The sequence below is a fragment of the Drosophila ficusphila genome, unplaced genomic scaffold (genome assembly GCF_018152265.1).
Source record: "Drosophila ficusphila isolate 14025-0441.05 unplaced genomic scaffold, ASM1815226v1 contig_198, whole genome shotgun sequence".
Classification (NCBI taxonomy): domain Eukaryota; kingdom Metazoa; phylum Arthropoda; class Insecta; order Diptera; family Drosophilidae; genus Drosophila; species Drosophila ficusphila.
In genome coordinates this window covers 1,297,208-1,323,289 of record NW_025064092.1, presented here as the reverse complement: position 1 = coordinate 1,323,289, position 26,082 = coordinate 1,297,208, and the positions used below count along the sequence as shown (strand labels likewise).

Genomic DNA, 26,082 nt, shown 5'->3' with positions numbered 1-26,082 from the left:
CACTTTATTGAATCGAAATGAAGACTCGGAATGGGATCGAAATTGAAATTGAGAATGAAGACCGATTTGATTTGATTTGAACTGAGTAATGTTCCGAGACTAGCAGGGATACATATGTACATATGTATATATGTATCGAACCGATTGATCTGAATTGATAAACATCTGGCTTTGTGCATACTATATAAATTTGCTAGTCCCGCGCTTTTTATGCAATGTATGTATGTACTTTTAAATCTTTGTTTTTTGTTTTATTCCAGTCTTTGTTTTTATTCATTTTATTCACTTCTCCTCTGACTTCTCTGTCCACCTTTTCGATCCTGAAACGAGCAACGGTAGAATCCGTGATTCCTGGACGTGGGCGCGGTCAATGGGTCTCTACTAGGGGCTCTACTGGAAGGGCAAGCTGGACTTGGCTGGAAAGTAGCTCGACTGCAAACTGTACTTGATCCTAGGCAATACTTCTGTTATTATTTAGCATAGTTCTCTCTTAATTCACCTCACTTCACTTCATGCTCACTGTTCTCTCCCTCCGCTTTCTAATACCCTTAATTATTTTGGCAAGTTATCTTTACTTTGTTAATAGTTCTTTTTCGTTTTTTCTTTTTCTTGATTTGTTTTTTGTGGTTTTGTGACTCTTGTTTTTGGTTTATATCACTTTTAGTTGTAGTCTGGCCAAGTTGGTTCCTCTCCTCCTTTCTTGCCCACTGCGTAACCTTTCTATCATTCCTATGCTGCGATCTCTCTGCTATTTTTTTTTTGGTTTTCAATAGTAAGCTTCGTTTTCTTAGCGATTTCTCTGTTTGTTTAATATTAGTTTGTAAATTACGCTTATAAAAAAAAAAATATTTGAATTTTGTTTTTTCCATTTGCATGACTTGAAGACGATATGTTTTTAATTGTATTATTATTTTTATGTCTATATAGAGATTATTGTGTAATTATCGTAGTTAATATTAAGAATATTTTATATGCAATCCTGTGGTATTTTGTTATTGCTCATTGGTTGTATCTAATCGATTGGCCGACCGAGAACTTATCAACGAATCGAACGAACTAAAACCAAACTGATTTTGGACGCAAGTCCATGAATAGATAAGTCCATAAACCGATAAATCCGTAATTCCGTAAATCCGCTAATGATATATGTAATGCTAATGGATATGGCCGGGACTTTGACATGAGTGCGCGGCACGTACAAAACATGGGCTGTATATCGGGGATACTTCAACTTGTTCTGCTATATGTACATATATATAAATAGGGCCGATCTGAGTATATATATGTTCCTGTGTTCTGTGTGTGTGTGCAAGCAGGTGTTTGTCTTTAAGGCCAAATCAAGTATACGTAAGAATGTCTTTCGGTTCTAGTTGATTCTCCCTCCCTCCCTTCTCCTATGTGTTTAACTGCCTCTATTTTCATTCCCCACTGTCTTCAGCTTCGCTCTCTTCTTCTTCTTCTCTTTCTATTTATCTCTCTCTTTCTCATTCGCTATCGCTTTCTTTTTCGCTTTCGTTTGCTGTGTGCGTGTGGACGGTTTTCAAAGCTGTAAATTGATTCGATTTATTTAACGTTATTTTCTCTCCGTTTTTTTTTTTTGCTTGGTTTTCCTCTTTTTTTCGTTTTTTTTCGTATTTGTTTTTACATATTTACAGATTGCTTCGGTATAAATATTGGTTTAAATTCTTCTTAATTACAACAAGCAGCAAATCAAAAAAACTTTTTATTCAGTCGCATATCTAACAAAAAAACATATTTATATACACATTCGTATATATTTATGTATATATATATATATATATATATATATATATATATATATATATATATATAAATATCGTATATGTGTGTGTGTATATTTGCTTGCGTTAGCTTAGTTCTCGTCTCGGAATTTCCCATTTCTATCATCGTCGTTATCGACATCGTTATCGTTATCATATCCCCCACTTTCTAATCTTCTGTTTTGTGAGATGTTTCTTCTGTGGTCCAAAGTATTTTGTGGCTCCTCCTCTTTATATTCGTCAGATTATTCCCCCTCTGTTTCGATTTATATAGCGTTTTGGTTAGCAAGAGCGGTAGAAGCAAAGCATTGTAGGTAGGATTCTAGGTATAGAGAAATTTAGATATGACTTCGATCGATCGATTTGCATGCTAACATTCGGCACTATGCACTGCACAGTGAAGCAGTGGAAGCAGTTCATACGTATTTGCATCTTATGTTTTATAGAATTGATATATCGAATGCGCATGCAAATTGAAATTGATAGTTTTGGTTTTACATCTTACGTTTTTCCTACATGGTTTCGTTTTTTGTTTTTTTTTTTTCGATTGCCGTTTTCTTGGAGTTTGACAAAAGTTGAAATCGCTAGATTGAACGTTTTCCAAATGAGAAGATTTCGATTGTTTCAAATCACAAAAATCAGGAAGACAGCGAATCAAGTTACAACTCATGAACATGTTTGTGTGAGCTTTTAGATCCTAAAGCTTCTGTGTCAGTGTTTGTGAGGCCGTGTGGAGACAAAAGAAAGACACATAAATATGCAACAGTTCTGGGGAACATTGGATATATACGCATATACATACATATCTCCCAAGGAGATGCTTAAGTATCAAAGCAGATCTAACTGTCTCTCTAACAAAGGAAGACAAACTAAACTAAACTAAAACTATAACAAACTGTTTTAAACTAAACGAAAGCAGGTCCATGCACGTGTGCATCACAAGGTTCTCTATAAGAGATCATAGCTAGTACTGAATGAGCCAGGATTCTTCTACAGTTCTCATATAAAAGGTTGCTATTTTTGTTACATTTCTTGTTTGCTTCCTAAATGGAAAGATCAGCGCGGTTTCTGGGGTTCTTATAGTTTTTGTTCTTGTTCTTGAGGCGTTCTCTGCTTTTTATTTTTCCTGTTGTGGCTGTTTTCGGTTGTCTGTATTTGCTAAGTTTAATTATTGTTTTTGTATCGTTAGCAGCTTTCCTTATTTTTGGTTTTGGGTTCGTTTTTGTATTCCCTTTAGTTAGCTATGATTTGGTTTTTGGTTGGTTTTTCTTGTTTTTTGTTTTTTGTTTGGTTTTTGGTTTTTTGTTGTTTAATATTTATTTCTATATCTATATTTTCAGCTTCAGCTCTGACTTACTTATTTACAAAATAGCAGTTTTAGTTTAGTTTATGTATATTTAATTATATATGTAAATGTATGTATATATTTAATATATATTTATTTATATATAATCTTTGTATTACTCATTCTTTAAACTTAACGGCAGTTTTGATGTTTTTAGCATTATCATGTGTATCTCATGTGTCTATGTGTATGGCTGTGTTTGTTGTGTCACCCAAATATAAAAAACAGCGCTCGGGTAAGATCGAGAGATATTCGAAAGCTTTGGTAATCAATGCGTTTCTACAGTCGGACAAAGTTTTACAATTCACAGCAATCTGTTTTAACGGCAGGAGCTTAAATTCTGCACATACGAGTAATTGTATACGGCTAATCGGTTTCTTTTTAACAGCACTCAGTTGAGTACAGAAAAGCTTTAAACGTTTAATCTGGGGATAAAACAACTCAGAAAACAAAAAAAAAAATTCCAATTCTGTTTTGAGTTTAATTTCCCTTTTGAAGCAATTTATGAACACTAACATAATACATATGTTTGAGGTAATTAACCAGAGCACTGCTTTAACGACGACCGGCCGCCGTTTTATCATCTTCATCTTATTTGCCACGCCTTTAGTTTGCTTTTAGCTTTTCCGTTTCCGCTTTTTGTTGTTGTTCTTTTTGTTTTTTTGGTTTAGTTTGTTTACTAATATTCTGACTAATATTTAATTAATAGAGCATAATTTAAAGTTGAAAATAAAATTAGCAGATATTGTATGTTTGTTTTGTTTGTTTTTGTCTGGTTGTTGTTGTTCTTTGTTTTTGTTTTGCTAGCTTCTAAAGAAAGGAAGAAACTCCAATTAGATTAGTCTACTAAGATAATTAGATTTTTGTTTCGTTTGTTTTTTTTTGGTTTTATCTGTTTTGTTTTGTTGGTAACGATTGTTAGTTGTTAATTGCTAAATTTGAACATAGGTATCAAGTAGAGTTTTCTTTTTCTTTACGAGTGTGTTTGTGTCATCTTGTGTGTGTGTAAGTGGAGGGTGTGTGTGTGTGTCTTCGGTGTGGAGATTACCGGAAGGAAAATGAAAGTAGAAACAAGGAAAACCCTATAGAAAGCCAGTCCATATTTGACTCTTTTTGGTGTCTACAAATACTCTAATTCAAGCTGAGTGAACTGGCACTGTGTGTGTGTTTTGTGTTTGTGTACATTTGCTGTTTAATTTACAACTACGCTGCTTACTAATTAATATAATTATAATTTAATTGTATTTATTAATAAAATTCTAAATTAGACTGCTTTTGATGACGTTTCTGGCATCCAACGTAGCATTTCACTGCGCAAATTTCGTCCATTTTCCATTTGTTTGACTGTAAGACAAAGTCAAAGAAGAACGATAATGACATTGATTCAAGGATTTAGATGTTGCCTAGAAATAAAACTGCGAACTTCTTAAAAGGGGTGTAACTATAAAATAGAATTATTGGTGGTATTATAAATTATTTTGAGAAATGTATTTCTAATATTATATAATAATAATAAGGACTCAAAAAAATCCAATACTTTGTCAATACACAATTTTTACAGTGCTACATTTCAAATTATAATCTTATAAGCTGTATATATTATAATATATTTGAAACGACATTGTAAGTATCATAAAAACATTCAAATGTCAAAGGAAAGCTGTATTGGCGCCCAACGTGGGCTTTACATGAGAATGTAACACTTGGCGCCCAACATGTGACCTTAGTCATAAAACAAGATAATCACTATTATGGAAGCTTATAAATGTGAGAGTTATTTGGCGACTTACTTAATAATTCTGTAATTGGCGCCCAACGTGAGACTTACACGGGAATTGGCGCCCAACGTGGGGCCTTGGGCATACTCACGCAAACCAATACTCACCTAGTAGTCAGACGTCGGTCTCAATACTGACGGCCATCGCGTTATTGTGCCTTAACTGTAAACTATTTGTGCTTCGTAGGCCGTTCTGGCCTAGCTGCTGCTGCTGCGCCTGCGCCATCTGCTGGCCATGTGGCGACTGCGACTGCTGCTGTTGCAGCTGCAGCTGAAGCTGGAGCTGCTGCTTCTCGAATGACTGCTGCGTCCTGAGAAACGGTACCATGTGGCGGCCCGTGTGATCAGTCAGACCTGGCGTGGTTGCATCAATGCCATCATCCAAATCCATGATGTCCGACGACGACTCGGAGAGTGAGGATTTCTTCAAATGTTGACCTATATCCGATAGGCCAGATACAACGATTAGAAAGGGGCAATCAAGTGGGTCGCTTAGAGTGGGCAGGAATCAGGGATTGGGGATATTTCTTTTTTGGGGAATTTCTTAACCGCTAGTAGTAGTAGTATGTACCTAGTGCACCAGGTAAATATGAACAACTTGTAACGTGGTTGAAATTTTGGCTCTGCATCTCCTCCTGATCCGTTTCGCGGTGATAGAAGTAATTAAAATTACTGACGATAACCGGTACCGGCAGTGCGATTGTCAGCACACCAGCGATCACGCACAAAGAGCCGACAATTTTGCCCCAGAAGCCGACGGGCCTGGATGCATTTTGTTGAATGCATTCGTTTGTTTAATGGCAATATTTGTGGATTCGATTCATGTTTGTCAATGGTCATTGTCGTTGGGTGTGTTCGAGTTCGAATTGGTTTGTATATTTAAATCGATTCGATTCGATACGATCCGATCCGATCCGTGTTTAAATATGCAAATTCGTTTCAAAGTCAATTGAATTCGGTGTGTTTTGTTGGTTTTATTGGTTTGGTATTGGTATGAAGAAGAACGTAGAAGAAGAACGCAGTATGTAAATCAGGTGGTAAAAAACAAATAGAAATAAGTTATAAGTTTTGATATATTCAATATACTATTCTAGATAGCGGCTTAGACTCCGGTCCCAGAGCTCATAGCTCCGGGCCCAACTAAAGTGTTAACAACTTCGTAATAACGCAAAAGAGAATAACGTGTCACAACAAATACATATGTTTACATAAACAAAGCAATACGAGTTAGGTATATAGGATGGCTGGAGGCGTTCGAGTAAGTATCCGTGGGTGGGGAGGCAGGTGAGGAAAGCGGTAATTGAACTCAAGGTAAAGCAAAAAACAAAACTAAAAGCTCAACTAGGTATCGGTTACGTATAGGAGAAGGTATTGTTATTGTTATTGGTATTCGTATTAGTATTAGTATTCGTATGCAAACATCGAAAGCAACTCGTTGGCGGCAACCAAATCGGTTGCAGAAACCAACTAAGTATGAGGAACCATAAACTCAAATCAAAACCAAAGTCAGAACCGTAAATGAAGTTCAAAAAACAAGAAGACGAAATCATCGTGGTTTACTTATGCATTTAGATGAATGGGTGGATAGCAGGGCTGGTTTGGCTAACGAAAAACCGAAGCGTACTTATTGCCAAATGGAATAAACAAAATGTGCCGGCGTTTGGCGTCGTCGCTGTTAAACTTGACATAAAATGAATATACATAGATAGAGATGTGTGGAAAAACCAAAGCAAATCGAACCGATCCTCGCCGATCCTTTGAGGGATCGACGACCGGTTAACGGTGAAGTATAGCTTCGGCACACACACACACTGACACAGCAGTGGGCGCGGAGGTTGGAGGGAGACACATAGCACGAGCAACTGATCCTTGGTTATCTTCTTCTTATCTTTCGTCTTCGGTTCTCCTTCTTCTTCTGGGGATTCCATTTCGAGTTATTCTCTGGCAATTTCTCCTCGTTTTCGTGGGGTTCTTCTCTCTTCTGGATCGTCTGTGTAGACTGTCTGACTCTGTGTTCTGAACTGACTGAACTTTGAATTTTGATCTGACTGTACTTTGGATGTATGACCCTATTTTTTTTTAATTGAGTGTGTCATGACTGTGAGTGTGTGCGTAAGAATTTTGCTTTACTTATTTCTTTATTGGGATGAAATGAAAAATGGCAGATGACAAGGGCAAGGCTGCTCGGCAATTTTCCTGAGCTAACAGTAAAACTGCCGTGCAGCCGTGTGTAATTTTCCAAGAAACGTGTTTTTAACGAAGTGTCCGTAATATAGAGATTAGGTATAGTTAAGCGATCGTAATTAGGCAAAGAGTAGTTGCTGATATAATGCTCATTCGAGTACTCGAGTCAAGGAACGAAATCAAAATCAAAGCGAGAGAAAAAACGTGTTCAAAGTGAGTAGAAAGCCAAAAAAGATTCGATTCAACTCCTTAGTTGGTGTATGCATTCCTGTGTGATTGTGGGTGTGTGTGTGTGTTTGGGTGTTTGGGTGTGTGAGCTGTGTGGATATATAGTAGGTAGCAAGTAAGTTGTTTTTATGCAAATGTGCTAAGCGTGCGCCCTTGTGTTCATTTTTGTTTTTTGCTTTTGAGTTTTTGTTTTTTGTACTTTGCTTTTGATATGGGATTGCTTTGCTTTTGCTTTTTGTTTGCATTTCTTTGATTTGCTTTGCTTGGAATTGAATTTGCTGGCAGATTGCGCTTGACGCGATCTGATTCTGGTACTGTCGCGATCTCATAATCGAACTTCGATTTGGTCGATTTCGATTGGATACAGCAACTGATTGCACATGCACCGGAATCGGGAAGCACAGGGAAACGGGACTTAGGAGCAGAAGCAGGAGCCGCACAGCCTCAGCATTTTGAGGGCTGTTAGATCTTCCTAGTTGTTCGTTGTTGTTCTAGACGCTGATGTTGCCGCGGCAGATATTGCTGCCGCAGTTGCTGCTGCTGCTGCTGGCATTGCTGGTTGCGATAGCGGTATATGATATAGCGGTAACAGTAACGGTAACGGTAACGGTAACGATATAGCAGGATAGCGCAGGAGCTTCGGCGGAGCAGGTGCAGGCGGCGGAGCGCTGAAGCGATTCTTACAGTTTTACATTCGGCGCAGGGGGAAGAACGTAAGCAAAAGTTTACAAAATATTCCATGTACGGTTATCGTTATTATGGTCAATGCTTTTACATAAATCGAGATATATATATATATATAAAGATATATATATAACGGAGATCCGAGGGCATAGGCAAAATCAAAATGGAGGCATAGACAAAAAACGAATACGAATAGTTAAAGTCAGAACACAAAAAGATTGAGAGACATGGGAAAAAACCGACTGAGACTGCGTTTTCTTGGGAGCGAGAGAAATTTGTAAATATATATTGGAGGGTATTGTTAACGAGACGGAGACAGAGGGGTATTACTGGGGTTTCGGGAAGGGGTCTTGGGGGCTTTTCAAACTCACCGTTCGTTGGTTTTGCATCGCTTTGACTGCCGGGCCGGGTTTAACCTGTTTGGACTTCAACTTTCCAAGATTTTCAGTAAGTTGCATATACATTCTTTTTAAATATATCTTTTTTTCTTTTTTTTTACACTCGATTTGTCGCGATTGTAGTGCTCACGGAGATACGTGTATGTTTTTGTTCTTGGGGGTGATTGGGGGTGGGCGATAAGCTAAGCTACGCTAGGAAATGGCTGCAATGGAATGTGCTACTGGTGTGGCATTTTTGTATGTACGAGTATATATATATTATATATATGTACTGGCTTATGACTGGGGTATGTGTGTGAGGGTTGTCTGTCTGCGTGTTCAAAAGGGGGAGGCGCCAAGCCCCCTTTTGCCGACTTAGATCTAGGGAACTAGAGCCAAAGCTTACAATAACGATAACTGTGGAGTAACGATAGTGACTAGTTGGGTCTAATGCCACCCCCGTTGAATAATTCTACCCATAATTAATTAAATAGGGGTAAAAACAGGAGGCAAATACTACCAGCTAGTCTAAGTTGGAGTTAACGGTGCTTTTGGGTTAAGACGGTTGGGTTTGGTTCTTCGCTAGGGTTTTTCGAATGGTGGCAGATTACAGCTAGAATTGTTCGAATAAACTCGAATTGCGCCATTGCTTGCGTTTATTGGGTTAATGATTTCATGGAAATTTATTTATTTTTTATTTTTATTGAATAACGATTATAAAACATTTCATTTTTAATCTTAACAACATTTCCATTTTTTGTTTTGTTTTCATTTTGGGTTTTTTTTGTTTCATTCAGTTTAATTTGTGTGTGAGTTTCGGCTTTTGTTTCTTTTTTAATATCTTATTACACGTAATGCTAGATTTTTTACTATGGGGATTATTGCGCCTGTTAGTCGTGTTCGAATTTTCATTATATATTATCATTCATCTGCTTTGATTCGCTTGTTTAGGAGTGGGTTTTGTTCTTTGGTTCTGTATTATCTTTATAACTTTTAAATTATGCTATTGCTGATGCTCTATTTCTCGGGTTCGGGTGGAGTTCTTTGAATTAAAGGTTGTATTCGATTCGATTCAGTTCTGTCCGGTCCTGTCCGGTTCTGTTGTGTTGTGTGGTGTCTTGAACTTCTAACTAAACCTTAACTTATTTCTTGGTAGGTTGAATCGAGGCCAAATTAGAGTTCAAATAATTATTTAAAAAGTTTCGGTTTTTCGGTGTATTTTTTTTAAATCTCTATTTGCAGTCTTTGTCCTTAATAGAAATTCATTTTTCTTTTTGTTCGTTTTTGAAGCATTGAGAAGATTTTGAAAGATTTATTTTTTCCTTTTGTTGGTTTGTTTTTTGATTTTCTCGTATATAGCATATGGCATATGTATGTGTATTTTTTTATTATAGTCCGTACAATCAAAATGTTTTTTATTATTTTTATATATTTTTCTTTACGTATGTGTGTTAAGATTTTTTGTTAGGTTTGCAATTAAATTTAATGGAAAACTTGAAAAGATTGTATTTGGTTTGAATTGAACTGGAGAAGTCGAGTGTTTTTTGTGGCGTGTTAGTGTCGTATTTAAAAATAATTATGCATTAATAAGTTAGACTTTTCATTTGAGTTATTAGTGGTTACCATAACTTAGTTCTTGCCTTACAACGATATGTTTGCTTCTTCATTTTCATGTTTTTCTTCTTGTCTGGGTTTCCATTCACTAGAGTAAGAGTTGTTTCGTCCTAAGTTTTTGGTTTAGTGCATTTCGCTTTGGGTTAAAGTAGGCTAGACTAGAGTTGAGTTTTGTTGAGTAGAGCGTAGAGTTGAGTAGAGCATAGTTCAAGCATACGAAAAAATACGAAAACCGAATAAAATGCGCTTTCGCTCCTAAGTCGTGTTCGTGATGTGTCTAAATACTCGCATGTGGGTGTATCTAATCGGCTAGCATTGATCGACTGATTGACTGATTACTGATTACTGTTTACTGATTGAACAACTCAGATAACTGCGGCCGGGAGTGATTGATATGCCAAAGACGAGATTTGGGTTGAGCTCACACAACTTACGTTACGTTAACAAACGAAATTAGATATTTACAACTTTTTACTTTTTGAGCGCCAACTAATACAATTACAGTACGAACTAAGGATACAGAACTAGCGTTTTTCTTCAGACTAGATCCTAGATCGAAAGGGATACGGTTTCCGGTTCCATTTCGACTCGACTAACTACGGATCTACGCCAAAATACAAATACAAAATATATATATATATATATATATATATGGAACGGAACGGAGCGAATCGGAATGGAATGAGACGGATAAGTCGAACTGCTATAGTATTATGTATTTACAAGGCGGGGTGTTCAAGGGCACAGGGAACTGTGCGAAATAAAAAACGGTTCGAAAAACTTTGTCATATTATTTGCTTCGATTTCGCTTCTTTATTTGTGGATTCGGATCGGATTGGATCAGCAAGGGGTTCCGTTTTCTTAACCTTCTCACTGTTCATCTTGTGTACGAGTATTTAGTTTTTCTTTGGTACGTTCAAGGATCTCATTTTCGTGTTTAGTCTGCGGTTAGCTAGCTTGTAATTCGGTTGCAGCATATGCATATGTCTAGAGATATGCTACATGCTATTTGTTTTGTTTTTTTTTTGTATATGTATATGCTGTGTTTATGTACAATTTGAAATTGTTTAGAATTTTTCTCGTGTACTTAGCTCAATTTAATTACATTAAATTTGTTGTTCATTTCGAATTAATTGTAATTTATTTAAACATATAATAACATTTCTTTGCTGAACACATTTATTCCAAAAATTTTTCTGTTTTTTTTTTCATGTTTTAATAATTTCAGTTTTTTAAGCTTTTATATGTAAATATTAACACGATTTTCATTTTCTGTTTTCTCCGTTTTATTTGTGTTTTTTTTTTTAATTTGTGTTTTTTTTGTTTAATTATAGTGGCTTATTTTGTGATTAAATCAAAGTCTTAAGATGTAGGACAAAATATGAACGTATAATCGTAATAATAAAATTAAAATAAAATTCTAAATTTTGCTATACATCGGTAATTCTTAGACTCATTTACAGTTATGTTTGCTAAATTTATTCATTTGTCTAGATTAAGGCTAGGAAAAAAAAACAACCTTACTTTACACTCGGCTCTTTGTATCTGCTATCTGGTTTAGTTTTTTCTTTTGTATCTTTTATCTGCTATCTGGTATATTGAATCTATGAAGCTAAAATCACCTCCTCCGACCGATCTAAAACATAAAATCTAATCTTAGGTAAGCGGTTTTCTTTTCGTTATGCTTCATTTCCCTCTCCTCAATCCCCATTCCTCATTATTTTGGTGTTTTGCAAGTTTCATCGTCTTCGTCTGGACCAATATTTTCATCTTCTTTAATGCTTATACTCGTATGTGTCGTAGATCTTTGTTTTCTTACAGATATAGAGACTAAGTACAGTAAAATTAACTGACATTTGAATGTGTTATTCATTAGTTTTATTCATTTATTACTTATACTCTTTGGTTTTATTGGGTTTATCGTTAGGCGTTTGTTCATGTTTTATTTATTGTACAAAATAGCATTTGCAAGATGCAGTTTTGACTGGAGAGTATTTACAGCAGTTAGCAGCCACAGTGGGAACAGCTCATTTTCTTCGGGTTGGGGAAGCGATTATTTACACAGTGTCGAATGCACATCGTATGGTTTGGCCCTTTATATCTGGCCTCCACTGTGGCGTCCTGGAAACGTAGCTTTATTGTTCGCTTTCAGCTGTCCTACTGAATTGCTAGGGGTTGGGGGGGTGGTGGCGGGTGTTAATAAAAGGGGGGCGTGGGGCGTGGCCCTCTGATCAACGGCTGAGGCAAAGGGGGTCGAGTTGGCCAGCGCACAATGTTCCTTAAGGCACTTGCTCTGCTCTGCTCCTCCGGATCTTTAGTTGGCACTGGTTTCGCCGAAGCCCCTTGTACTCTACGCCCCTGACCATTGACTTCGCCTGCTTATATCTATGTGTGTGTGTGTGAGTGCGCGTGTAGTGTGTGTGTGTGTGTGCGTGGACGGTTCTCAAAGCTTTTTAAAATGTACACTTGAATGATCGGTATCTCGTTGCCATTGCTATCCATCAATTTACATCGGCAAGAGCAACCTCCCTTATATACAGGCTTCCTATATACTCGTATGTATAAATATATTCATCTATGCAGTTTGGTATTCACATACACACACATAAATATATACTTTCATATTATATATATTGTGTAGTTTCTCATTTACTATACACTTAATGCAAAAGTTGAATTCGCATAGTTCAGCTAACGATTTCTTTTTTTTTGTTTTTGTTGTTTAACTACCTTTTGCTATTTGAAAGTGAAAGGTGTTCAGTGTTTTATTTTTTCGGGTGGGACTGTGTACCGACCAACCCCTGCAATTCAGTCAAAGAAATCATTGCTGGAGAGCCCCATCTTTAAGTTAATCTTTTACCTTTAGCTTTTTTGGTTTAAGTTGTTTCTCGTTTATCGTTATGTGGTATAGTTAGCTTTCATTACAAAAATCATAAGAGCGTTTTCTGTTTTTTGTATCTCTTGTCGCCATTTTTGTTGCTTGTGGGTTTATTGTGATTGAGCGGATCTCTGACTGGGGATACGAGCAACCCGTTGGAAGTTTGACTAATGTTCGGTCTTGTAGTTAATTGCAGTCGTTTCGCCATTCCTTGAAGCTCTGGCTCTGCAGCACTCGTATGATTTACCTTATTTTGTTCGCTTTCGCTTTTGCTTTTGCCTTTAGTTGAATATTTGTACTTTTTATTTCGATTTAATTCGGGGGGATCGAAGCAGAAGACATAGCTGATATGGGTTCAGTTAGTCAGTGGAGGTGAGAGGTTTGGTGGGTGGTGGTAAGTGGTAAGTGGTAAGTGGTGGGGTGGGTGGGCAATAGGTGGTGGTACAGATTTCTCCTAAGCTTTAGTCAAAAAACAAAGGGACTTGAGTAATGCCACGAACGATATTGTTTAGGTTATACACATAGTACATCTATCACATATATGTATGTGTGTGTATTTCTTAGTTGGTTAGTTCAGTTATTAAGTAGTTCAGTTAGATGGTTAGTGTCTAAGTTAGTTACACGATAGTATTTCCTGTCACATTTAAAAGCAGATATTGCCTCTTTTTTTGTTTTGATGACTATACAAGTTGTTGTTTTCGGGTTTACGTTAAATATTACGGCAGTTTTACTATACTTTCTTGTAGTGTGTGTTTCAGTGACTGAGTGTGAGTCGTTAATCTGCTTTTTGGGTTTAGTTTTTCAGTTTTTTCAGCTGTTAAAAGGACATCCCTCCACACGGACTTGCTCATCACTCGGATCATTCGACCGTTCCTCTATATGAGTGCTAAAATAATAGCATGTCACCTTAGAGATTTATTGCATTATTTACAGTTTCCGTTGGCAGCTGCAGTTTGATCGCGTTGTTATTGGCTTTCGGTTGTTAAAAGTTTGATTTGAAATCTGCCCTCACTGCTTCGATGTTTATGCTGTTGCTTTTATGTATCTCTTTCCGTTTATCATTGTTATTTGTCAATCTTTTTTTTGGTTATGCCATACTACTCGTATTTATTAGTACTCCCTTACTCATTCAAGTTCTGCTCTTTTTCTGTTGTGGATTGGATTTGTTTTTGGTTTTTTGGTTTTGTGATGTTTATCTTTAAATGTATAATTTAATTAAATTAATTTAAGTTTAAATTTAGGTTTAGATTTAGATTTAATTTAATTTAGCAATATATTAAATTTGTTGTTGTTATTTGTTCTACTTAAATTAAATATAAACAGCTTTTGTAGTCGTTTCTGGCATCCAACGTAACTCCTGTCAAGGCCAAATTTATACCACGCAACGTCTTTTGCACTAGTTTTACGTTTTACGTAAAACATACATCATATACATCATACATACGGTAATACATACATAGGGATCGAGACGTAGGCAAAGGTTTAGGTTTAGGATTAGGTTTATACGTAAACATAGGCAAACATATGTATCGCGTAGGTAGAAGAGCGCGCCACGTGGAGAGAAAAGAGAGAAAAAGTTATGTTCTAATCAAATCGTAATTCATTTCGGTTCAATTAAATGGATCGGGACGTTCGCACTGCACATAAAAAAAGTGTTTGTTCTAAAATGTTAAAACCGTGTTTAAGGGTTATTGAAGATTTCTCATGGGAGAACGAAGACGGAGCCTTTAGTACAAATTCAAATTGAAGTCATTATATGATGGTCAACAAAAACCGAAGACCTAACGTCTTCCAGTAAGTTATGTAACATTGAAATAATTTGTTGGTCATTTTGCAAAAATATAATAAACAAACAATATATGCAGTAAATAGATTGTCTCACTTGGTAGCAAACACACTTTCGGTCATTGCTTTACATCTGTTGTGGCCAGTGCGAACGACCCGCTTAAGAATTTGGCATTTGGCATTTTGCAACACTTAAACCTAGTTACGCTCTACGGCTCAAGGTGCACGGGTTTCGGTGGTGGGGTTGTGGGGGTCGGAGAAATGAGTGTGCCAGAGCAAGATAGAGATAGTGAAAGATAGCGGTGTGACAGAGACGGGGAGTGGGGGGTCTGTGCAGCAAGCGAGTGGCGTTATCCAACACTTACCCAGTAGTCAAACGTCGGTCTCGATACTAACGGCCAGGGCATTATTGTGCCTCATGGTGAGGCCGCTGCTGCCGCTGCCGCTCGTTGCCGCCGCTGCGCTTGCGTTTAGTGTGTGGGACTGTTGCTGCTGCATTTGTTGCTGTTGCTGCTGCTGCTGCTTAAAGCCGTTCTGCTGCTGCTGCTGTTGCTGCTGTTGCTGATGCTGGTAGAGGTGCGTCTGCGTCAGCTGCTGCAGGGGATGCTGCAACTGCTTGTCAATCGACATCGACAGCGAGGATGACACCGGTTGCTGCGATTGCTGCTGCGGTTGCTGCTGCTGCTGCGACTGCTGCTGCGCTCCCAAAAATGGAGCCACCGCACTGCGTCCAGGATGTGGGTCTGTCAATCCCGGCGTGGACTCGACACCATCGTCCAAATCCATCATATCCGATGAGGACTCGGACAACGATGATTTCTTCATGTGTTGACCTACTTGGTGGTTGGTATGCATTTGTTTAGTGTGTTTTGTCGCAGTGTGTTTCACGCGTTGGCAGACAGAGTGTGTTGTGTGTGGGTGTGTGTGTGTGTGTTCGTATTTGATGTGTGTATGACATGTGTTCGTGATCGGGGGATTCACACAATACCAGGGATGCAGGAGCGGAGTTTCGGATGGATGGGTTTCGAGTTTGATTTGAATTTGGTTTTGGTTTTTGGTTTTTGAGGTTGTCGGGTTTTTGGGTTTTTCGGGACATTTTTGTGTGGAGGTCACGTTTCGATATTCGAATTGGCCATTACATTGACGGAATAAAGAGAGAAACAAAAAGAAGAGAGAGAGAAGAGAGAAAGAGGAGATCACACATACAGTTGTAATGCATCGGTAACAGTAATGTTTTTTGCTGTAGTACTCGCTTACACACAAAACACACACAGTACGTGCACGTTGGTTGTGGCACCGCTGTCTATACCGCTGCCCCACCGACAGGGTTGCCACCCACCGGCGCTGCAGCATCTCACCCACCAGCCCACCAACATTGCGGGGGATGGTGGGTGCTCGGCAGTGCCCAGAGAAAAAACATAACATCTGTTTCATTTTGTCATCTCGACTTTTTCAATTAATCATTTACTGTGCCCATAATCGTTGGCATATCAGTGAGTATCGATCATAATTTATGGGGTTTTCGAAAAACGAGTATTATGATAAATAAAGATAAAAGACTTTTTGAAGCGAAATGGTAAATCAAATATAGCTTGAAACCTCATTAGTTTTGGGATTATTTGATCTAGCATGATACAACTGTTTTTTTTTTTGATAGTGTTACACAAAAACTTGGAGTGTTAAAAAAAATCTATAGTGGCCTTTAAAGGATGCAAGATGCTAGTTGAGATTTGAAATCATTCAGAGCACAATTGCTAAAGATTCCGCGCTGATATGCCTCGGATTGAAGCTGGCTGGACATCGACGACCTCTTGTGGTGATATTTTTTCTCCGTGTGACAACGTGTCTGGTTCGAAAGCAGTGCCGGTACCCATCCGCTTGGGCGCCAGTTGGTGGTGCTGCCAATCGGGAGGAACATGGGTTTCTTTTTCTTTTTTTTCTTTTTCTTTTTTTGAGTTTTTGCATTCGGTTGGTGGTTTTGGGGGCACTCGGCACCGCCTTCGGCATCGGCATCCACAATTCGTTTCTTTCTTCGTAAATGTTTCTATTTTTATTCGACGGGTTCTACTTTTTGTTGCTCTACTTGAATTTGTGGTTTGGTTGGTTTGGTGGTTCTGTCGGTAGTGGGTTGTTGGTATTCTGGGTGGGTTTGTTGCGGGTTTCTGGGTGAGGTAAATGCGAATCGAGTACGGAGGGGGCCGGGGATAGTCGGGGGGTCGAGCCAAGGCCACAACAGATATACGGAGATACGGAGGCACGGAGCGATTCAGAGAGAGAGACAGAGAAAGACGGGGACTCGCAGTGGGGGTGCACACATAGTGTTGAACTTACCTAATGTACCTGGCAAATATGGACAACTAGTAACGTGATTAAAGTTCTGGCTCTGCATCTCCTCCTGATCCGTTTCGCGGTGATAGAAGTAGTTGAAATTGCTGACGATGACCGGCACCGGCAGTGCGATGGTCAGCACGCCAGCAATGGCACACAGTGATCCCACAATCTTGCCCCAAACGCCGACGGGTCTGAACCATTATTCATTTAATCAATCAATCATTCAATCATTCAGTCAATCAATTAATTTCGGATAATCAATTTTTTAATTAATATTCGTGAATTCGATTTCAATCGATAGTCGTGATCGTGTGTCAAACGATAAACGATACAATGCAATTTTTGATTGGCAATCATTTGCACATACAATTTTTCCCGGCGTTTTAGGGTTGCATTTTGTTATTTTGATAATTATTTGTTTTTTTTTTTTTTTAAATTTATTTTTTATGGTAAGATATAGGTGCAATTTTTATTGTTGGTTGTTGGGAATATTTGTTTTTGATTTTGATTAACAATTGATATAAATTTTATTTGAGTTGAAAATTTTAGAGTTGGTTGGTTGTTTTTTAAATTCATTTTTGGTATTGGTTTGTTTGGATGGAAGCGAGCGATGTTAACGAACGAACGATATAAATAAAATGAAAATACAAATATATAAGAAATGTAAAGTAAAACTCTCGTTTTGTTCTTAGTATTTCTTTTGCGTTGGTTTTTTTTATCATATATACTGTATGCATTGGCAAAATTATACGGCATTACGCATTATATAGATACAGATACAGGTATAGATATCGATAGGTGTACGCTTATAATTATATTTATAGAGAGGAGGGCTTGAGTAGGCATTAGTCTAGCAGAGAACGTTCAAATCAAATCAAAGTGGCGCAAAGAGTACGAAAGTCGAAAGAAGAAGGCACAACACTTAGAACAACGGGTGGGTAAGCGTATATCTGGAAATATTCTGTAGTCTTTTATTTTGTTTCTTGTGGGTATCTCTGTTGGCAGTTTCTGAAGCGGCTTGTTCGTGTGCTTACATACGGACATAATTATTGCATAAGTGCGAGCGACTGGCTTAGGTGTTTTGTGTGGGTGCGGCAGGTGGGTTGGTGGGCTGGTGGGATCGGGAGTGCGAGGGCTCGGGTCTGGTGCAAGTGTGTAAGTGTGGGTGAGGCGAAAACTTTTTCCTTCTCCGATTAAAGTTGGTTCTTGGGGGAAGGGGGAGGGTTCTGGTATCATAGGCAATTGGATTTGGCAGGCGGCTGGGCTTTGTTGCTCATTAGGCTGCTGTAGCTAAACTTTTTGTCTCAGTGTGCGTGTGTGTCCGTGTGTGAATGGGGCGAGTGTGTATGTGTTTCGTGTTCGTGTATGTTTATCGGGCACATGCAGCATGCTCGTCTTCGTCTCCTCCATCCTTTTTTTGTTTTGGTTTTTTTTCTGTTCTTCCCCTCCAGCTTTATTGTGTTCGATGTGGGGGTGTTGGGGGTTAAACTCGATAAACTGTTTGGCCAGCAAATGAAGTTATCGTTATCGCTCGGCGGGCGTGGTTCCATCACCCAGTGTTTGTGTGTGGGTATAGTTTGTGTGTTTGATGATGGCGATTATGGGCGGCACTGTACAGTGAAGATACAGCACCCGGTATGCGAAATAAATCGAGCTGAATTGATGACTTGTTTCGGTACTTTTCGAGATTATTTCGGTATTTTTTCGGTATCTTTTGTGAACTAAACAACGACACAACGTTACATAGGTAATTTGCGATAAGAAAATTATAAGCAAAGTAAATGAACTTCGCGCAAAATATAAAACAGCTAAAAACCCAAAATGAAAACGCAATGAGATGGCAACGGAACACGCGAGAGAGCGAGATGGAGGTTGAGCGAGTGCGAGCGAGAAAGAAAGGTGATGCCAACTGAAAGCCGTTAAACGTTACAAAACCAAATGGAATGAAACACAAGATTTAAGACAAAGATTAATACAAATACGAAGACAAAGACAAATACAAATACAAATAGATGTCGTTATAGACAAATACAAATACAAACAAACAGCTCAGCGAGTCAAAGTAAGAGACAACAACGTTTAAGTTTGGTTTTGCATATTATTAATCGGGAGATACGAACTCAAAGGGGTTAAGAAGAGGTACAGTTAGTTTTGGATACATTTCGATAGATAGCTTTAATTGGGTTAGCGTTGTGGGGCGGGCTCTTAATAATCACACATAACGCATATAGGGGTACAGTTGAAAATGAAAATTAGAACAGAACACAGAGGTGGAACGGAGAAGGAATGGAGCGCCCAGAAAGAGGCGCTCCCAAGGCGGGAACGAAACGAAAACGAAACGATAACGGAAACAGAACGTAAAATCAAAATTGGAGTTATCGTTAACGTAATCATAAAAGTTAGAATTGTATAGATTTGCATACGTCATGTCACCATATCCAACGGTGGTCATGGTAACGACCGCCCACCAAAATGCATCGGGTATGGACTTGAAGAAGGAATTTTCGCTTCCAGCTTCCGCAAAATAAACCGCCGATGAGAAGAGTACGACGCCTAAAAAAATTGATGGGAGAAACATTGCTTTGCATTGGTATTATATTCTTTAAAGTTATTTTGTTTTTTTAGTTTTCTTTTTTTTTTCTTTTTAAAATTAACATTTAACCAAAGAGTGTTTTGTTGAAAGTAAGTCTTTAATGTCTGGATGCGTCGCAAGCTCGTCAAGGTGGTGTACGTATGTGATGGTGAGGTATTTGTGTTCCAAAGTGCATTTGGCATCTTTGGTACGGCTTCTGTTTCAGTTTCAGTGCTTTTGTTTTCGGTTCAACTTAAAAGAGTTCTGATATATTCACGTGTGTTTTTTGATCGACTTCACCACAATCCAGCGGCATTCCCAAGCAGAAAATCACGGCTTACCTAGGGGTTTCTTTATTTTGTATTTAATATATATTAATATGGTCAGAGGAGTAAGGTGGTTTCTGGTGAGCCGCCCGCTGTTCGTACTGCTATGGGGCCCAGAAATATGGTGATATCTTTGCAGGCGGAGTAAACGGCGACAGCGAATGTCTTGAAAACGAAATCAGCCTCCATTCCTTATTAAGGGGGCTAGTGGGATGCGGAGTGGGTGGATGTTGGTACATACTCAGGACGAACATAACGTAAAACAGATGAAAATCGCAAATTGAAAAGGGGGATGGACAGCGACGCAAAACGGGAAACTGATCATGCCACAAAAAAAAGAAACACATAAGGAACGGGAATGAAAGGATATAAAAATGAGACAAAAAACAGAGGGGGAGGGGTAAAGGTCCATAAAAGCGAGCGATCACCACACAAGGAACCAAAACATCAATAGTATATTCACATCGTTTAATTTACAGAGGCTGCTTTTTCGACACAACTGTACACAAGGCACAGTTTGGGGGCGGAACGCACGAAATGGAACCACCATAATTCGATTTATTTACATTAGCATTGAGAGTGAGAAAGCAAAACACCAATGACACACATAAAAAGCATTAGAAAGACATATAGTTGAGATATGGGAAAGACTGTACAACACTCAGTTACGAACACTCAGACAATGAAGAGAGACAGACAGAGAGACAGAAAGAGAGATAAGTGTAGATATATAGAAGGCGGGATCGAGAGTAGCTAGTGCCGGGACCACACCAGTGTGGATCTGATTTGAAACGTGGGCTGTACCTCATATCACCATATCCCACCGTCGTCATGGTCACCACAGCCCACCAGAAGCCGTCCGGTATCGACTTGAAAAAGGAACTGTTGCTGCCAGCCTCCGCGAAATAAACCGCCGACGAGAACAGGACCACGCCTGAATCACGATCCGAGCGGACCGTTGAAATAGAGATCAATCGTTATTAACAGTGCAATCAATGGTTATTTTCTGCTTGGGAATCGGTTTGGGGATTGGTCTGGGTTGGTTGGTTCTTTGGGTCACAGGGGCTGATGTCTGAGTCCCGTCAGACTGCGAGGTTGATTAGTCCCCTTCTTATTAGTTCGTTAAAACAACTACAAGATATACATAAGACTATGATTATGAGTTAGTAAATGTTTTTTGGGTTTCTTTCTCTTGGAGTTCAGTGCACGATAAGGAAAACTATATATAATATATAAGATGTTATCGAAAATGTTTGAGGAGTATTCTCCGTTGGATATTGATATGTATGTGTGGGTAGTCAGTGTCTATGTGGGTGTGTTTGTGTGGGTGTCACATAAAAAGTTAGCAAAATATTACAAAGGCGATAACGAAAATTGGCATGTTACTCGGCGCAGAGATCGCAGACAATTGCCTATATCTCTGCGCTCTCACAAGTTTGGGTGTGTGTGAGAGAAAGAAAGAGAGAGTGTGTGTGTTTGTGTTAGTAAGGTTAGTAGGGCTACTTGATTGGTGGGAACTAGCTATACAGAAGATTATTGGTTTATAGAGAACATTATTAGTTTTGGTTTTGATTAGAGTTAAACATGGAACTAGCTAGTACTCTGTACAATACAATATACATACGTTATCGGTTCATAAGTAGTAGTAGGTAAGTAGTTATATCGATAGAGTTCTATACATATATATCAATATATCGATGTATATGTATACGCGTACAGGTAAATATGATGGGGCTACACTACGGCAAGACAAATGATACGGTAACGAAAACGAATCGAATCGAAAGCAACCATCGAAATTCTAAATATATCAATACCGATAAACCATACAAGTGTATATCAGTTGTGTATCGCAGATGCCACTCTATAGGTCTTTGGCTGCGCTGGGGACTCTGCAATTTTGAAAGCCAACTAACAAATATCTAACGTAACGTAACGTAACGTAACAAAACGGAATGGAGTGACCGTAACAGACACAGAACTCAACGTAACTGATATGTACAGGATATTTACGAGTATATTAGAATATGCAGATAGTTGAGAGTAATTGGGTAGCGATATATTGATATAGATGTGTTCATGTTCATGTCAGTTTAGATATGGTACACTATAGATTATACATACGAGTATGATATACTTAGGTATGGTTAGTAAATACGTTAATCGGTCAACGGATACAACAACAAACTATAAGCTAGAAATTACCAACTAGAAATTAGGATCTAGTAGCTAGAAACTATAAAACTAAAAGCAAAATTCAAACCACGGCACAATCTGTGGACATGGACATCGAAACGACAACGTTGATGATGAGTACGGTTTACGGATTACTGAAAACGGTTTACGGATTATTGAATACGGATTACTGATTACGGTTTACGAACATCTTGAATGTGGTAGAGAACATGAACAACAATACAAAATATATATAATTTATTTGATACAGATGGTTAAATTTTAGTTTGCTGAATTTTTCTATATGCATAAGGTTGGAACACATATCGATCACCAGTTCTAGTTGCTATTTATTTTGTTTGGTAGGACACTTTGAATGCCAAGAAGTTTGCCAATTTTAAGGCATTTTCAGCGCAGTTTGGGCACATCAAAAAATGTTGATGAAATGAATGGGGGTTTTGGGAAGGGGAGAAATTAAACACACAGAGAAGAAGATTAGATACTTAAGAAGACAGCTTAGATCTGCGCACAAATTGCGTGAGGTCCTTAAAATTGCCAACGACTTGAGCTCGGCAGTTTGGAGATACAAGAAACGACCCGGTGCCAAGGCACTCGATCACTTTCGCCCCCCTCGTCTGCCGTTCGCACTTTGTCAGAGTATATCAGGAGTAATAGACTAAAATTCGAGTACATTGAGAGACTTTGCTGCTGGTTATCCAAAAAGCTAGCCAAAACCAAACTGAAATATAATATAAACGGATATCCGTAATACAAAACGGAAATCAATAGAACTCAAGGAACAAATCCAAAGTGAACGATACTTATACTCGTAGAGCTCTTTGGCGGGTCTGAAGGGGATATCGGGGATCGTGGGATCGAGGGATCGCTAGCCTATCGCCGCGCCATCGGACGATAGTCGTACCTACTTAGCGCTAGGATTAGACGACACTAAATAAGTTAGATATACGTAATGGGTGAGTTATACGAGTACGCCTAGATAATACGGATAATACACGCTCTATGGGCCTCCCTCTATTGTATTTGTTTGGCTTGTGTGGGCGTATGTATGTGTGTAGATGTGTGTGTGTGTGGTTATAACTAAATAGTATGACTAGTTTACGTTACTTTAGTTTACTTTAGTTTATAGCTTTATGTTTTAGGTCTAATCTCTATTGGAGCAGTTTCGTTGACTTTATTTTTCGGGGCTGCGGGACAGGGGGGTGTCTGGTGGATACACTATATCTAGATATGGGCACTTGATCTGAACAAGTACTGGGAGCTCCCGTATGTGGTATACCTTAGTTTAAGACTGGGGTTTTGGGCTTTCGCCGAGTTGCGTGAGGCAAATCAAATCAGAAAATGATAAGTTCTTAAAAAGCATAACACTTTCTGTTTGTTGTTGTTTGTTTGTTTTTTGTTTTTTTTTTTTTTTGTTTTTTAGTGGTTTGGTTGGCTGGTTTGTCTGTGGCGCAATGAAACATTTGGCGGGTTCGGTTTCTTTTTGTTTAGAGGATTGGAGGTTCGTGATGAGCGTTAACATAAATGTGCTGGCTTGAGGCAGACGTAAGCAGAGATAGATAGATATATTTATGTATCTTTTGTGGTTGTTTTAATTCCCGATCTCGACCATCGATTCCGCGTCCTTTCTTATCGATGTATTTATAGAAATAGTTATAGTAGTTTGTGTATCAGGACGTTGAGACAGAGAAGAGTAGTTAGAAATTGAGCTTTTAGGGGCAGGGTAGAGGGAGTGAGTCTGTCTGGATGGTCGCAGTCGTTTTGCAGTATTTCTCTTTTGTTTTTGTTGTTTGAATAAAACTCGTAAGTCGATAAGTAAATGTGGTGTTTGTATTATTTTTTTTTTTTGTTGACTGTATGGAACTTACCTATAAATAAGAAAAATATAAGTAAACCTAATTCCCGCATTGAGGCTTTCAGAGTTCGTCCTAATATTTGTAAACCCTTCGAATGCCTAGATAACTTAAATATTCGAAATACTCGAACTAATCGTATCACTCGTAATATTGCCAAGGACATAGCCTGATTCGATGACTTGTCCTAAAAATTTTATCGAAATATATATATATATATATATATAGAAGAGATGGTATGCATATATATATATGTAAGTTGGTATGTACTGGTGTGTATCGTTTATATATATATGATGGATGTTCATTTACATAGCTCGATCGTATGTATATAGAGGTGAGTAAGCGGATGTTGGCTTGTGTTAATATCGGTAATATACAACATATCGATAAACTGGACTTTGGTTTCGGGATGTGGAATGGGGTGGGGGATATTGGGGCGGGTTGTTTGTGTACGTTTATTGTGTTGGTGGGAAGAAATGAAGAGATTTGATTGGAGTTTGTTTTTAGTTTTCGGGCTTGGGGCGGGCAGGCAACCCCTTTATCATGTCAGGCAACTTATAAATGATGATGGCAACACTTATTACTTCAATCGGTTCAACTGTTTATGCTTGTGAGTGTGTATAGTAGTGTGTGATTGGTTAATATCGATACATGTGTAGTTGGCATTGGGCAAACAGAAATCTCATACCTGTGGACTGACTGGCGCTTTTGGAAGATTTAACGTATCCTCCTCTTCGGCAACGACAGTCGCTAGTGTTATAAAGTACGGAATGATGGCGATTATGTCGATAACATTCATGACATCCCTGCAGAAATTTAATTTGTTCGGACATGCGAGGAACCTGAACACACACAAAATCGATACAACGACCAGCGATTGGTTTGGTTTAAAGATTCACACAGACAGCGCGATAGAGAAACCGAGAGCGAGAGAGAGAGAGAGAGAAAGAGAGATGTAAGAGAGAGAAAGGAGATTTCAGATTGAAATAGTTGAATTAAACCAGGAGTGTCGAACAAAAGCAAAGCAACGGACAGAGAAATATATAAGATATTACGAAAAGAAAAAATCGAAGACAAAACAGGAGAGAACGGAAAATCAATCAATGTTTGTACTCAATATGAGACAGAGTTTTAAATAGATAGAGAGATATTGTATTCGAGTTCAAGTTCAAACTAATATTTCTCTTTCGTTCGCTTAGCTTATGACTAGGTGTACGCATAATAGTTTGCAATGGAAGTGAGCGGCCTACCTGACGGTTAGTTCAAATGTAAACCAAATAATACATAACGTTTCTATAAGGAAGAAAGGATCTGTGATGTCAGGCACCTCGTCTTCCTCGATTTTTGTGCCATTTGTTGTTGTATTGAACACCTGAAAGCACACCAATAGAACACACAAAAAAGAGAGAAAGAGAGAGAAAGGGGAGAAAGAAAGAGTTGTATCCATTGGAGGTCCTTCGGCTTGATTCGTACGCACCTTGTAATGCTTAAATTCGGGTAATGTTTCTAGACAAAATATAACAATTGATAGCAATATAACAAATACACTAATTATGGCTACAACTCTGGCGGCTTGCGAACTTTCTGGGTACTCGAAGAGCAGCCAGACTTTTCTTTGCTTCTCATTATCCGGTAATGGTCTTTCTTCCTCTTTAATAAAGCCTTCATCCTCTCTGCAAGTAGAGCAATAGTCAATGATCCCATGTTAGTACAGAATATTCCTACCAGGTTTTAATGAAGGTAATGATGTAAGGGTGTTGGTGTTCGTGTGGGCTTGTGAGTGTGGCGTTTTATTAGTTTAATTGGTATTTTATAGGCACAGATTTTGTTTATTGGTTCGCAACTCTAATCGGAAGCAGGCAAAGGCTCAAATCGAAAGCTAAGCTAAACTAAAGATTGAAATCGATTCAAAGCCGTAAATAAAGCGTTGACTCTAATAAGAATCTGGCTTGTGGCATTAGAAAAAAGTAAGGAAACATTTTGTTGGCTGCATCCCGCTGAATCGTCCTCGATCGTCCTTGCCTCGGTAGATCTGCCATCCTTTTCCATTTCCGCTCCACGGGTCCGGCCACACTGCCCCCCGCGCCGTATCAACAAAATTTTAGGCTGGTGGTCAAGTGATTAACATTCACTTTCGCTTTTGCATTTGAC

At 38.5% G+C, this 26,082-nt stretch overlaps 1 protein-coding gene across 1 annotated transcript in view; it reads right to left on the bottom strand.

Moving 5' to 3' along the window:
• Positions 1-11,358: 11,358 nt before the first annotated feature.
• The window catches only part of LOC108091056 (potassium voltage-gated channel protein Shaker), a 45,665-nt gene continuing 30,941 nt past the window's right edge, over positions 11,359-26,082 (bottom strand). Inside the window, 7 exon segments of the mRNA XM_017190011.2 lie at positions 11,359-15,486; positions 16,985-17,175; positions 19,408-19,537; positions 23,944-24,115; positions 24,620-24,773; positions 25,182-25,303; positions 25,409-25,604. Of these exon segments, the coding sequence (XP_017045500.2) occupies positions 15,026-15,486; positions 16,985-17,175; positions 19,408-19,537; positions 23,944-24,115; positions 24,620-24,773; positions 25,182-25,303; positions 25,409-25,604 (1,426 nt within the window). The 3' untranslated portion in view covers positions 11,359-15,025.